Source organism: Fundulus heteroclitus, unplaced genomic scaffold (genome assembly GCF_011125445.2).
Source record: "Fundulus heteroclitus isolate FHET01 unplaced genomic scaffold, MU-UCD_Fhet_4.1 scaffold_42, whole genome shotgun sequence".
Classification (NCBI taxonomy): Eukaryota; Metazoa; Chordata; class Actinopteri; order Cyprinodontiformes; family Fundulidae; genus Fundulus; species Fundulus heteroclitus.
In genome coordinates, this window is record NW_023396835.1 from 1,171,886 (window position 1) to 1,186,707 (window position 14,822).

A 14,822-nucleotide genomic window follows, 5' to 3' on the forward strand; every position below is an offset into this window, starting at 1 on the left:
CAGAAACACTTACAGTAATAAAGTGTTAGTGTGAGAATGACACACTGCTGCAGTCTGTCGGGTGTGTGTGTGTGTGTGTGTGTGTGTGTGTGTGTGTGTGTGTGTGTGTGTGTGTGTGTGTGTGTGTGGGCCGCCTGCATCAAGTGTCACACCTCAGATAAAAACTGACTGGGTGTCAGCAGAATGGATGGGAGACGTCAGGAGGTGAAACAAAGGCCTGCAGGAACCAAATTAATGACCAATTTGTTGCTTCATCCGCTGGATTATTTGACGCGGTTTAAATCTGGGACAGAAAATTAACTAAAACCTCAAACACTAACAACACACAGCTAAAACAGTCACAAAATTAAATATTTATCCATTCGTCTTTTTTAAACGGCACTTTGATTTGTATAACATTTTACAATTTTTCCACATTTGTTTAGTAAAAAATATTTTTATTTCACATTATTTCCTTTTAACAGAATTTTCTACTTTACATGTTGATGCAAGTACTGTTTTTGCCATCATTCCTTCATTGCAACAATTAAACCCCCATTTAAACTAAATCTCTTTAATGCTTGTAGCCTTTAAATATGATGTAATTATGAGGAAATGGTTCAAACCATCATTTCTTCCAAACCTGGGGAGGTGTTGGTCTGGTGGTTAGAGCAGCGCGCTTGTGCTCTGAGAAGTGAATTTTTCCATTGTGAGATCAATAACATTCAATTATATTATATAAACCTACTCTTCATATCTGATTTTTTATTTTTTATTTATTTTGGATATGCTTGAATTAAAAAAAAACACAAAAAAAACCAAAAAAAAAAACCACTAAATAAATCGATGGTCGAGTTTATTAGGAATGTACACAGGTGTGACAATAAGGCTGAAAAATAATTTAATATTGCTTTAAAATACTACAAAAGCCATAAATTATTCTCTAAAATGTGAAATAACTGGTTAATCTGGTCTTTGCCATTAAATCATGCATCTATTTCTCAAACTGTAAGGTTCTTATTGGACGCAGCTCATAGAGTCAACCTGAAAGAAAGAAAGATAAGAGTTTTTCTCATTTAAAAAAAAAACATACCAGTACCATACCAGCTATAAATAATGCTATCATGGTACTTGAGTTGTTTTATCACATTAACACTGGATATTATCTGGGGGAATGTGAAGAATTTTGGTTTGGGACGTTCTGCTTTCTAGTCAACTGGCTGTTGATGATTTTTGTTGTCCAGTCGGAAACGAGTAGCTGATAGTAACCATTCATGGTAATATACTGTGTAATTATGTTGAATTAGGGGCTTCAGAGTATTTCTTTATCTCACAAATATTCAATATAGTGCACACCTTTAACAACTTAACCTTAACTTAAACAAAATCTGTGTCTCAGACTACTTTTATTTCCTTTACTGTTGAACATGACACCTGCTGCTATAAATGTTTACTTTAGATACTGGAAAACACAATATTCTTGCACCTTAAAATAAAATACAAATACCTGCAGGTGGATTTTCAAAGAAGTTAAAGAGAGTTTGTTTTGGCAGTATTTTTCAACATGAAGGTAAGCAGAGGAGTTCCTCAGGGATGTGTCTCCAGTCCTTTGTTATTTAGTGTCTTGACACTTTACAGAGATTATTATGTAAGGCAGCTGCAGAAAACATCCTGAATATATTTTTTGCATCATTCTCACAATTAAATATTGCGCTAACCAGCAACTCCGACAGCAATAGCAATATTAAAAAGAGTACACACAACACATCATTTCGTAATATAGAAGCCTGGTGGTGTTGGATTGGTTAAATTACTCAAATTCAGTTACAAAAAGTACTAATCTGCACCTTAAATCAGGTAATATGAAATTAGCAACTGTTCTTGAACCAGCTGTGGTGCTTTGCTATTAGCCCCAACAATTGTTCCCTTCATAAATGTTTCAATATTTTGGCATTTTATACATTTCTGACCATAAAAAGAGGAAAGCAGAGAAGAAAGAAATTGAAAAAGCATTTAAATGGTAAAAAAAACACAGACTAATTTCTTTCTCTTCTCACATTTCTTCAAAGTTTCTGAAGTGGCTGTCAAGCTGCTACAATAATAATATAAAACTGATTGTAATAGCAGCGGTAAAAGCCTTCCTTCTTGACTTAATGTGCAAGCCTGAGTTACATATTTAGGCAAAACGTGTCACTCCAGGATAAACGAACAAGGAAATGTTCAGTAAAGTCAAAAAGGAAAAGAGTTTGGCACAAATTATCTGCGTCTCCTTCACTTGTAATTCTTTTATTGTTGACTTGTGTTATAATCTCCCCAACAATCTTCATCACTAACTACCAGAATGGCTGGCACGTCTAGAGGAGGCAAACAGACCACCTCTGGTCTGAAAGCAGCATTAAAGAGTGAAAGCAGCAGTCAGGTCGGACACATTAAATAACTGATCATCATCAGCGAGCCCATTTCTAATAAATCAAGAGTTCAGGTGCTGGTGAAGATTCTCAGTCATCCAGTCATGGTCATTCCAAAAAAAAGGTAAAAAACAAAGCAACTGGACTTGTTTTCCGTAGTTTGAAGACGTTTCGCTTCATATCCAGGAAGCTTTCTCAATTCAAAAAGTCTGGAGTAATGGGGAGTACCAAGCTTCATACTACTGCCTAACAGAAACAGGTCCACCCCTTAGTAATGGGCGGTCGTTAAAGCCATTAAGCCAGAAGATTGAACCAAAACGGGCCACCCCTTTGTAACGAGGAGTCGTTAGGGTCGTTATTGGCCTAATTTATCATTGTTCCTGTAAATCAGGCCAATAACAACCCTAACGACACCTCGTTACAGAGGGGTGGACCTGTTTCTGTTGAATTTTGCATGTTATCTAAGCCATTACAAGGCCTTTTTGGGCAGTAGTATAAAGCTTCATACTCCACATTACTCCAGACAAGTCCAGTTGCTTTGTTTTTTACTTTTTTTTTTGGAAAGAGTTCAGGTGGTTTGCTGCTCAACAACAGCTCTATTCACACAATGCTAACATGTCAAGTTGTCAGCAATGACATCAAAGATGCAACTGCTGCTAACCACTGATCTGGGAGGGGTGATAAGACCGTCATTATACAGGAAATATTTAGGATAGCTGTCGATCCCAGGAGCAAACATCTGGGAAAATTCACCCCAACGTCTGACCGTACAGGAATCAGCGAAAATGGAGCAAACCCAGGATTCTACCTCAGGTGTTACTGGCCTCAGTTAGCATAGTGAAGGTTAAAGTTCCCTACAAGACAATTAAAAGATGAATAAGTATAGCATGTGTGCAAAGACTGAAGGAAAAGGCCTCTTCTCTGCAAATTAGGTTTGCAGAGAAAGAGACATTCGTCCTCCAGAGCTTCAGTCAAAGCAGAGAGACTGACAGACATAAAGGAGAGCGTCATGTTTGGAGAAAACCAGGACGGCATAAATAACTCATAGAAACTGTCAAACATGGCGGTGGAGGGACGGGCTTATTGTGTAGCCACATGATCACATAAAGTCTCCAACATGTGAACAGCTGAAGCTTGGCCTAAACGGGATCATCATCATCATCATCATCGGGACAATGATCCCAAACACAGCAGCTAATTTACAACAGGGGAAGAAAGCAATCATGGTGCAGCAAAGGTCTGGTCAAAGTCAAACAAATGGCTGAAAACTTCATGCATCTAAGCAGATGTTTCAAACTAAAGAGCAAATACTTCCTTTAAAGCGACACTCTGGTAAAGCAGACATAGACACCTTGATGCACGTCTTAAAAAAGGCACCTTCAGGAGAACCTGGTGCAGCGTTAGCCTGTGCTCGGGTACTCACACCAACACGGGCCGGACGGCGTTCTTCATGTTGCCATAGGCGGCTCGGCCCAGCAGCTCCCTGAAGCAGTTCTCGGCCAGCACCGCCGGGTTCTCCTCGCCATCCTGACCCGTCCCCGAAGGCGTGCTGGGATGCCCCGCCCTGCCGGAGAACAAGCAAACATGACCTCAGTCACGCGTCTGCAGGAAAAAACCGAACGGATAAAACGAAACACTGAAGTTGGAAATAAAGCTGTAAAGGCTTTAAAAGGGAAGCGTGAAAAACGGTCGGTGCAACAACTTCCTTTGAATATAGTTAACCTGTCTGTGAACGGCAGAATCATGTAGCAACAACCTGCATCGGGGGCCAGAATCAATATTTTATAAAGAGACAGAGAACCTGTGAGGAGAAAGGGGAATGAGAAACTGCAGAGGGGATGAAAAAGGAGAGGAAAAACATCCAGGACACAATAAAGGAGGGATGGGAGAACAACCGACTCAGAGAAGAAGAGGCTGAAAAGCATCAAAGGAGCTGAAAAAAAAGGAGTAAATTAAATGAGAGCATCGAGCGGTTCTCATCAGGAAGCTCTGGGGGAATGTGTTGAGGAAACGGTGGAAAAGCTGCCGGCAGGGGAACAGAGGAGTCACCGATGTTACATCATTTATGTGATGGAAGAAGAGCATGTTGGTCCTTTAAAATAACGACCCAACAACCAATCAGAAACAAGCCCCCTCCCAGGCCAAAGCACACATCTCTGTAATGGAACCGGACTTTCTGCGAAGTCTTGCAGAATGGTCAAAGTTCAGCTGATGGGAAGGTGGATGTTCAGAGCGGAGGTGTGAAATCCGAGGAGTGCGAGCTGCCGGAGTTCACACTGCTGCGAGGATCTTCATCATTAGTGTCCTCTGGAGAAAACAGCAGCTCAGCCTCAGGATGCTGCTGTTGCACGACTCACTGAGTCCACCAACGTGGCTTTTTACAGTTTTAAGAGTTGAAAACCATTTAGGTTTTATGAATTTAACACCACTGCTTAGTCTCTGTCTCCTTGTAAACGCTGTCGTCTCCCAAAGCAGATCTTGGCCCTGCCGAAGTGGTTCCAGTGCTCAACAGCAGAGCCAGTTCTTCACTGGTTCTACAGCTGAGAGGAAGCGGTTAGATAAGCTCCCCTCGACCCTGTTCAGGTGGAGGGAGACAGAGGAAGTCTGGCAGAAAACCACAGCGCCCCCCCGGCTGTAGCCGGAGAGCTCCCTCAGTGACCGACTGGTGCATCCTAGGTGCACAAAGGAGCGCCATCACAGATCCTTCCTCCCAGCAGTTGCTAGACCTAGAACTGCTGTTTTTATAGTTTTTCCATCACTATAACTAGTCTGTTGGTGTGTTATCTCATGTAATTCTTTCATTTCTTCCGCATGCCATCCTCAGTAAGTGTACAGTATTGTTTTCTTATTTCAGACCTTTGCTGTTTGCTGCTGGGACAAGGATCTCTCCTTTCTCTTCTTTGTGGTGCTTATTGCGGCTGGATTGGTCGTTGAGTTGCAGCTTTCAGAGGCAGTCATCATATTGTAGATAGGTATGGTAAAAGTTATCCAGAAACTGAGTTAGGATTGAAGCCCCCCCCCCCACACAGATTTCATTGATCTAATATTTTTTACGATAAAAATGGTAAAATTACATTTTGTACTGCTTAGCGGCACAGTCGTACTATTTAAGGAAGTTGGTGAACTGCAGCAGCAAATCTGATAAAGACAGAGTTTAACTTTTACACCTATATTTGTGTTTATAGGGCTCTGACCTGCAGGCAATGACAGATGTAGAGAAAGGTTGGAATATTTAGTCATTTTAGTTTTCAGTTAAAGGTGCATAGTCACGTTGTGAGTTTTTATTTATTTATATGTCAGTAGCTCACTCTGGTTGCATAAAAAGTTTTTTTTTATGGAAGATTATAACGTCCTGCTGGCGTATCAGTTGTTATTTTGGTGTTTTATGCTTTGATTCAACTCAGTTTTTTAGTAAATAAAGCCTTGCATGTTTATTTTTAATAACAAGAAGTACGTACTGCACATGCGCAGCAGAGGTGACTGACATGAGTAAATGTTCTGATATGAGGCTCTTAAAGTTGCTGTAGATAATTTTATTTAATTATTAACAATTAAGCAAACCGGCATTATGATAGTTCTGTGATACTGTCACTAGATGGCGCCACGTCTGTTAATATCTGCTAATTGTGCCCGGTGCTGGGAACATTTTTATCCAACAAAAGGACAAAACATTATCAAGATGGAGGCTTGGTGTATATAACCTTATTTTATCATGATCAACCCTGTTTTGGTCTATTTTTAAGCATATAACTTGGGTATATACCTTTAATAATTGCTCGTCCCTACAAAAGCGGTTCCGGCTCCATTTTCAGAGACTACGGCTTGCCAGTGGAGAAAGAAAGCAGCGGTTTAGCACTGAAGGAGAGAAAAGTCTCCAGTTTTTATAAATTCAGCCATAGGTTCCAGTCCGCGAGGGTCCTTTGTGGTTGAACGGATCCGGCCCAGTGTTTGTGGGCTTGATTCAAACGGTGGTGCCATGCAGGCAAATGTATGAGATAGTAAAGTTAAACAAAGATGTGAAGGAAAAACAGCGATGTTGCGGATAATACTCACAGTAGGTTGTCCACAGGTGTTCTTCCCAACAACAAGTTAAACAAACCCAGTGATTACTATCAGGTAAAACATATGTGTCCATTTACCTTAACACCAAGTTAAAAGTTTTTTTTTTTTACCTTAAGGTGACCAAACGTGATAAAGTCTCTACTCTGCATTGCTGAAGACACTAAAATAAGCATTTTGTGTCATCGGTTCCATTCATCCATTGTGCTGCAGTTATCTGAGATCCTGTTGTGGAGGTGACTGGTCCACCATTGGAGCTCCTGGGGTTTTCAAAGGCTTCATTAATTTAAAAATAAACTTTACCCCACGGCCTGCGGCCAGTGAAAATGTCAAACCATCTGGATCCGATGGTCAGAGCAACTTCACTGACCCCAGAAGATGAGGAGCAGTGAATCTACATCCGGGTCACCCCGGATAAATATCTCAGCAGAACCCTCAGGCAGAACCGAGCCTCTTCTCCAGTGAAGGGAACCGGTTTCAGTCGCTTACATCCAGGATTTTGTTCCTTCTCTCAATAACCACACCTTGTGAGCAAACATGAGCGATGAAACGCAGACCTTCATCTTTCTGCTCACAGCTTCATTCCTCGCATTGCAGCTGCAGCCCTGATTTGTCTACAAATCTCCCTTTTCCATCCCACCATGGAGAACAGGAACTCCTCCGCTGAAAGCCCAGAATGGGCCAGAACCGGGAGGGAGCGATGCAGCCATTTCAGTAAAGACAACTTCTAGGATATCTAGGGCATCTCCCCTGGAGGGGAGGAACCAGGACCTCCTCTGTCGGCGCCTGCTGGTCAGGCCACCTGCTGGTCAGACCACCTGCCTACAACCCACAGGCAGACATTTCTGACGGGGATATGGTGCACTGCAAAAAGGGAACTAAAAGTAGGTAAAATCCTCTTGAAATTAGTGTATTTTTAATTGGTTTTAAACAGCTAAATAAGACTATTTGCCAATGGAATAAGATTTTTGCACTTAAAACGAGAACAATTCATCTCCATCATCTTATTTCAAGTGCAGGATGTCTAATGATCTTATTTTAGGGGTAGAAATTCTCATTCCATTGGCAAGTAGTCTTATTTAGCTGTTCAAATCAAGGACAAATATACATATTTTAAGAAAATTGTACTTACTTTTAGTTCCCTTTTTATAGTGTATGAACTGGGTGGCTGTCAAGATCTTGGCACACTGCAAAAAGGGAACTAAAAGTAAGTAACATTTTCTTAAAATTAGTGTATTTCTCCTTGATTTGAGCAGGTAAATATGATAATCTGCAAGTGGAATGAGTATTTGGACCCCTAAAATAAGATAATTAGATATACTGTACTTGAAATAAGTTGATGGAAATAGGCTGTTCTTATTTTAAGTGCAAAAATCTTATCCTATTGGAAAATAGTCTTATTTACCTGCACAAATCAAGGAAAATACACTAATCTCAAGAAAATTTTACGTACCTTTAGTTCCCTTTTTGCAGTGTGTGAACTGGGTGGCTGGCTGTCAAGATTCTGGCACACTGCAAAAAGGAATTTTCTTAAAATAAGTGTATTTCTCCTTGATTTTGAGCAGGTAAATATGATAATCTGCCAATGGAATGAGTATTTGGACCCCTAAAATAAGATAATTAGATATACTGTTCTTAAAATAAGTTGATGGAAATACACTGTTCTTATTTTAAATGCAAAAATCTTATCCTATTGGCAAATAGTGTTATTTACTTGCACACTATTGGAAAATAATCTTATTTACCTGCACAAATCAAGGAAAATACGCTAATCTCAAGAAAATTTTACTTACAGTTCTCTTTTTGCAGTGTATATTAACAGGTAAACAGTCCAGAGAAGTTTCTAAATCTTGGTTGGGCTCTGATCCTCTTGAACGGAGCTCCCTCAGTGAGCCACCTTGTGGATCCCTCAGCTCCAACCCTAAATGACAAAATAACAACCTGACAAGTTCTTCCGCTTCTCACAGGGCGGCCCAAGGAAGCGCGCGTCCTCGCAGCAGCCGGAGCCATTTGTTCTTTCGATAAAAACGGCGTAAAAGTAAATGACTTCCCCGGCAGCGAGTCCGCTCACAGATGGACTCCAGGCAGCCGCGTCTCAGGAGGGAAACAAAGCAATTACTGTCAGCCCACACAAGCGGTTCAGGGGAAATTAAATGCTTATTGCTTGTTAGAGGTGGGGAAATGATAGACAAAAATGAAAACCCCTGCTGTAATTGAAGGTGGATTGTTGTGGTTTAATAAAGCGGGCAGAGCAGACGTAGTAAAATTAGGTTTTCGTCTATATTTTGGCTGCTGGGTTTAAAAAAAAAAAAAAAACAGTTTAACAGGAAAAAATTACATTCTAGACAGAATGGAAATGACAGAAGTGACAGAGAAAAAAACACAAAGAGGGAAAAGGAAAAACTCTGCAGGAAAGGCTGGACTTTGGTTAATTTGTGGATGTCTTGCATCTATAAATCTTTTTTTTTTGGTTATCTCAAAGAGTTTTAAAACAATAAGGTGACATTTCCAGCTTTGACCCTTCTTCCTGCTGGATGTGGCCGCCTGATTGGTGACCCACTCTGGTCTCCTGAACCCAGATTGTTCTGTTTTCCTCCTGAACACGAGTCCAAACGTCCAGGGTTCTCATCTTTAAGCCACTTTGTCACTTCAGCCTGGTGAGAAGGCGTCTCAGACAGGTTCAGAGTTCTTTGGAGGGAGTTTTAAGGCCACTCTCTATTCATTGTGACGTTCTCAACCAGAACACTGTAAAAAGGGAACTAAAAGTAAGTAATGTTTTCTTGAAATTAGTGGATTTTTCCTTAATTTGAGTAGGTAAATAAGACTATTTGCCAATAGAATACGATGCTGGTGAAGATTCTCAGTCATCCAGGTCATGGTCACTCCAAAAACGTAAAAAAAACAACAAAGCAACTGGACTTGTTTTCCGTAGTTGAAGACGTTTCGCTTCCTCTCCAGGAAGCTTTCTCAATTCAAAAAGTCTGGAGTAATGTGGAGTAACAAGCTTTATACTGATGCCTAACAAAGGCCTTGTAATGGCTTAGATAACATGCAAATTCAACCGAAACAGGTTCACCCCTTAGTAATGGGCGGTCGTTAAAGTCTGCTGGCTTAATGGCTTTAACGACCTTTGTTTGGCAGTAGTATAAAGCTTGGTACTGCACATTACTCCAGACTTTGTGAGTTGAGAAAGCTTCCTGGAGAGGAAGCGAAACGTCTTCAACTACGGAAAACAAGTCCAGTTGCTTTGTTTTTTTACTTTTTTGGAACAATAGAATAAGAGAATAAAATAAAAACCTTTCATCAAGTTCATGATATCTAATTATCTTATTTTACGGGTAAAAATACTACTATCACTAACAAATAGTCTGATTTAGCTGCTCAAATCAAGGGAAAATACACAAATTTTAAGATAGTTTTACTCACTTTTAGTTCCGTTTTTGCAGTGAACATGGATCAAGCTCACTCCTTTAGATGGAAAAGGACTGTTTCAGGTTCCTTCACTTCTCTGACGTATGAAGAAGCGCTGAGAGCTCTGGTGTGGTCCATCTGTTGTCTCTGACTTTCCTAACATCAGGATGCGGATCCGTCAGGTCCAGTAAAAAAAAAAAATCCCTGCCATCCCTCTACCAAGCGAAGCTCTCCAGCAGGTTCTGGGTTTGCCGTGGGGACTCTTCCCAGTGTGTCCCTGATGCTTGAACCTCCTCAGCAGGTTTACACAGACGGCCCCTCAGAAGATGCAATCAGTCAGGATCCATGTTTCAGACAGAACGTAAACAGGGAGCTTTGCCTCTCGGCTCAGTGACCAATCTAAAGGCTTCGTTCACACCGCATGTCTTCATGCTCAATTAGGATCTTTTTTGTCGTTGAAATCGTGTTTTTTTTGGGCGTGGCCGTTCATACTGTGATTAAATGTGACCACCATCAAAACAGTGAATGTAATTGTTTCTAGTAGTGTTCAATGATGTTATGTTAAAAAAAAAAACACATTTATTAGAAAGCTGTTGAGCAACGGGAGGCGACAACATTAAGATCACATCGTAGCGAGACGGAGTAAGGTAAGAAGAAAGCAGCTCAGCTATCATTGGTCTTTATGGAGCGCTAACAGCCACTACTGTGTGTGGATGTCCAATGAGAGACAGGAGAGAGACGAGAAAGACGGATGAAATGTGACATGACCGATAATAGCCGATACGTATCCCAATTAGTATTTGTGCCACATATGTAAGTGGCACAAATAGTATTTTTAGGGGGTGAAAATATCAGATTTGGCCCGTTCACACTGCTGTGAGAAAGATATGGGTCATGATCGTAGCCCAGGGCCCTCACTACTGCAGACAAGTCCCCGCTGCACCCCACCATCACTCCTGAACGCCTGCCAGATCTTCCCAGGAAAGTTCAGGACGTCTTGAAGCCTTCGGCTCTTCAGGAACTTAAAGGTGAGGTGGTCCGCTGCAGATCCAGAGACCTGGGGTTTCAGGGGCCTTATCCCTAGCAGCTGTGTCCTGCACATCAGGCCATGCTGGTGCACAGTGAAGACAAACTTGTCTCTGACGGCCAGCATTGTAAGAAATTGTCTTTTAGAGGAAAGAGATTTGAGCGGGACTCTTACTGCTGCAACTGTGTTCACTGCATCACTGTTCTCAGTACGAGGATATCAGATTATTTTGCAATGGATGCAACTTTCTCAGCTCTTTTCAATACATTAACAACCATCCGATCCGTCTGCATGATAATCTTTAAAAGACGGGAAAAGACAAAGCTTTATGGAGGAAAAGGACCTTCCTGAACATTTAACTCCAGCTCTGAGTGAATGCATTAAAACCCACCTGTCCTGTTCATCCACACTGTGTTTGCAATCAGTGGCTGTTTGGGTTTAATCAGATATGAAGACACTTAAAGCAGCAGGGCTGCAGCAACGATTGAATAGCGGCTGAGAATCAAACGCACACCGCTTGGAGGTCAAAGTCATTTTAGAGGCGGCGGCCGCCTTCACGTCTGTGTTTGTGCGCGGACGTTTTCTCCTGGAGCAGACGTCCCTCTGCAGGCTGGACACGTCCGCCTTCCCCGAGAAGCAATTAACAGAAATCCGTCCATCAGACCCGTGAAGGATTGAGCAGAAGTCCCACCGCACTGATCCGAGTGGTAAACTAACCGCGGCCGTGTCTGGGAACAACATTATCCCAGGATGGCGTGTTTGTTCAACAACAGCTTGTTTTCCTGCAGACCCTTCGCCCTCAGAAACAGACGTTTTTTATGGAGGCTATGCCAGCGGAAAGACTCCCGAAGGATGACTGAACTACAGCTAAATTCATGGTGAACGTGCTAAAAAAGGATTTTATGGCTTTGGGGGAGTGCCACTTACTAGAGCTGGATTCTAACACTGCTTTTCATGACAAAGTTCAAGACGTCTTCAAACCCTAACCAGCAGAGTTCTGTCCATCAAAGGAAGGAAGGAAGGAAGGAAGGAAGGATGGATGGATGTAAAGTCTAGAAATAAAAACATATTTTCCATACTCAGCACCTGATCCACACTGTAAAGAGGGAACTAAAAGCAAGTGAAATTTTCTTGAAATAATTGTATTTTTCCATGACTTGAGCAGCTAAATAAGACTATTTGCCAATAGAATAAGATTTTTGCACTTAAAATATAAACAGTTCATCTCCATCAACTTATTTCAAGTGCAGGAAAACTAATTATCTTATTTTAGAGATGAATTGTTCCTATTTTAAGTGCAAAAACCTTATTCCATTGGCAAACAGTCTTATTTACCTGCTCAAATCACGGAAAAATACAATGATTTCAAGAAAATTTCACTTACTTTTAGTTCCCTTTTTGCAGTGCAGACCCAGTATTTGTTGAACTTTATACTCCACCTTCATATAATAAGGATGAATACTGTTGTTAGTGTGAATTTATAGCAGATATAAAGTTTCACGTTCCTCCAGGCAGCGTAGGAACGCCACTTGAAGCCCGGTGAAAATATTTATCTGCCAGAGAACTGGAGCCCTGCAAAAAAGCCCACATCTACTCGGATAGTAACTCCTGCTGAGTGTTTGAACACCAACAGCAGTGGAGCGCCAAGCAATCAGCAGCAAGTTAGCGTTGTTTTTATTCCCTGCCCTTCTTCCACTCGCAGCTCTGCGGCCGTCTGCGGGCCTTTTAGTGAGCAGGTAAATCCCATCCGCCTGAGGCTCAGGGCGGCTAGAGGACACAAACACGATGCATTCCTCTGATGGAATGCACAGGCTGCACTGCAAAAAGAAAATAAAGTAAGATTTTCTTGAAATCAGTGGATTTGCACTTGAATTGAGCAGGTAAATAAGATTATCTGCCAATGGAATACGATTTTTGCACTTGATATAGGAACAACTCATCTCCATCATCTTGTTGTAAGTGAAGTATGTCAGGGGTCAGCAGGCAGTGCCGTGCAGTTTTCTGCCGGTTCTGCCTTCTCTGCTTTTTCCACAGGTGACTGCAGTTTGGCAGGTGGGCGTGGCGCGCACACTTGCGGCTCGTTCGGCGGCACTGTGCGGGAGTACTTAAACAGCGGTCTGACAACTGAAGGACGCCAGAGTGTTAACCTTGTGTGGTACACCTCAGTTGGCCACTGTCTCCTGACAGCTCACCTGTTCCCAGTGTAAGTCTTGCCTCCTGCCTTTTTCAGGTTGCCTCACGCCTTGGATCCCGTGCCTTGAAGTACCAAGTCAGGCCTCCTGGCTCTCATCGGTCTGGATCCCGCTTCAGGCTCTCTCTCGTGCTCAAGCCAAGACCTCTCACTGCTTGGATCCCACCCCGAGGCTCCCTTGGTGTTACCAAGCCGGGCTGAGGACCTCATCGGATCTCCCTGGTTCCTCCAGCTGTCCATGGACCAGTACTCCCACCGGCGCTACTCAGACCCTGCTCGAACTCCATCTGCCCAGCCAGCAGCCCCTCAGTCATCTGCTGCCATCACCGGAAGTCACCCACTGAGTCTGTCTCTCCGCTCCACTCCCCCTGGCTCGGTTCCTGCACTCGGCGGTAAGCTCCTTCCCCGTCACCACGTTCTCACACCTTCATTCTCAAAGCTTTGTCTAACTCTCTGCCTCTCGCCCGCAGATCGCTCGAGCCCAGCCTTGCGTCTCGCTCCGGCATAGCTTAGCCGAGGGTTATTCGAACATTCTCCCTTGTACAACAGTGTGCTTTAATAAACATCTTAAACTGCTCTTTGCCTCCCAAGTGTGATCTGCATGTGGGTCAAACATATTAAAACCATGACATAGTATAATTATCTTATTTCCAAAATGAAAGGACCTCCTCAGTCAAAATACTTATTCCATTGGCAGATAATCTTATTTAGCTGCTCAACTCAAGAAAATCTTACTTATTTTATGTTCTCTTTTTGCAGCAAAGATCATTAACGTTTGGTTAGAAATAAGAAAACGACTTTTCTCTCAAAGACTGGGTGACGGTTGTAGGTTTAAATCTGGGCTGTGGGGGGTTGTACAACAGATTCACTTTTGGTTGGGTGTTTCAGAGCAGATAACACCCATGATGCAATGAGGCGTCCCCCCCCCACGTCTTTGGACCAAAAACCTTCCAATCATCCTGGCAGGGTGTCTTCTCTGCACGGGAGCTTCTTTAGTCGGGGAAAGAAAAGTCAGCAGATGAAAGAAATAAGAAAGCAGCAGAGGAAAGGATCCAAAAATAGCTTTTTTGTTCACATGGAAACCATACGGATGAGACGGGGAGGAAGGAAGGAAGGTAAGGCGCCTAAACCAGAGACAAACAGAGTCGTGATGGAGAAATGAAGAAAAACAGGACAAAACCCCAGTGCACCGAACGCAGAGCGGTTTGGTGCACCTAAAACAGAAACGCGTGCCACTCGGTCCCTGACAGACCACTGTGGCGTGTAGCACAGCACCTGTCTAGATCTTCAGAGTCCTGCATGTTGAACAGCATGGAGGGAATCAGCTTGTCCATGTGCTGAGGCTCCCAGATGATGGCCTGCAGCTCGTCGTTCACCGTCTTCCTCACCACACCCTGCAGACCTTTGATCCCAGCCACACGGATCCTGAAAGAGACACAGATCTTAGACTCACACCCGTGACCACTACACCTGCTTGGTGCATTTCTGCTGCAAACATTAAACACTCAAAGTCTTTATTTCTAATGGAAAATTGCTTTTTTAACTAAGCAGCGCCGATGCAGTGGTAACAAACCTTCCATTAAAAAAGGAAAAACAGCACAAAGAGGGCTAAAAGAAAAGCTCTGAAATTTAATAGAAGTTCACTAGAACTTGAGTTAAAATAAAATTTATCTAAAATCTAACTGATTTTATTTTCCATAAAAATACGTTTTCAGGCAACATAATTGATCTGGACTATGTTCAGTTA

General features: G+C 42.4%; 1 protein-coding gene across 8 annotated transcripts in view; it reads right to left on the reverse strand.

Moving 5' to 3' along the window:
* efr3a (EFR3 homolog A (S. cerevisiae)) overlaps nucleotides 1–14,822 on the reverse strand; it is a 120,835-nt gene that overhangs the window by 44,328 nt on the left and 61,685 nt on the right. For all 8 annotated transcript variants that reach the window (XM_036131340.1, XM_036131339.1, XM_036131338.1 and 5 more), the window contains 2 exons: nucleotides 14,351–14,500; nucleotides 3,811–3,951 (listed from right to left, as the gene is read on the reverse strand). In XM_036131340.1, the coding sequence (XP_035987233.1) occupies nucleotides 3,811–3,951; nucleotides 14,351–14,500 (291 nt within the window). The remainder of the gene's footprint in view (nucleotides 1–3,810; nucleotides 3,952–14,350; nucleotides 14,501–14,822) is intronic.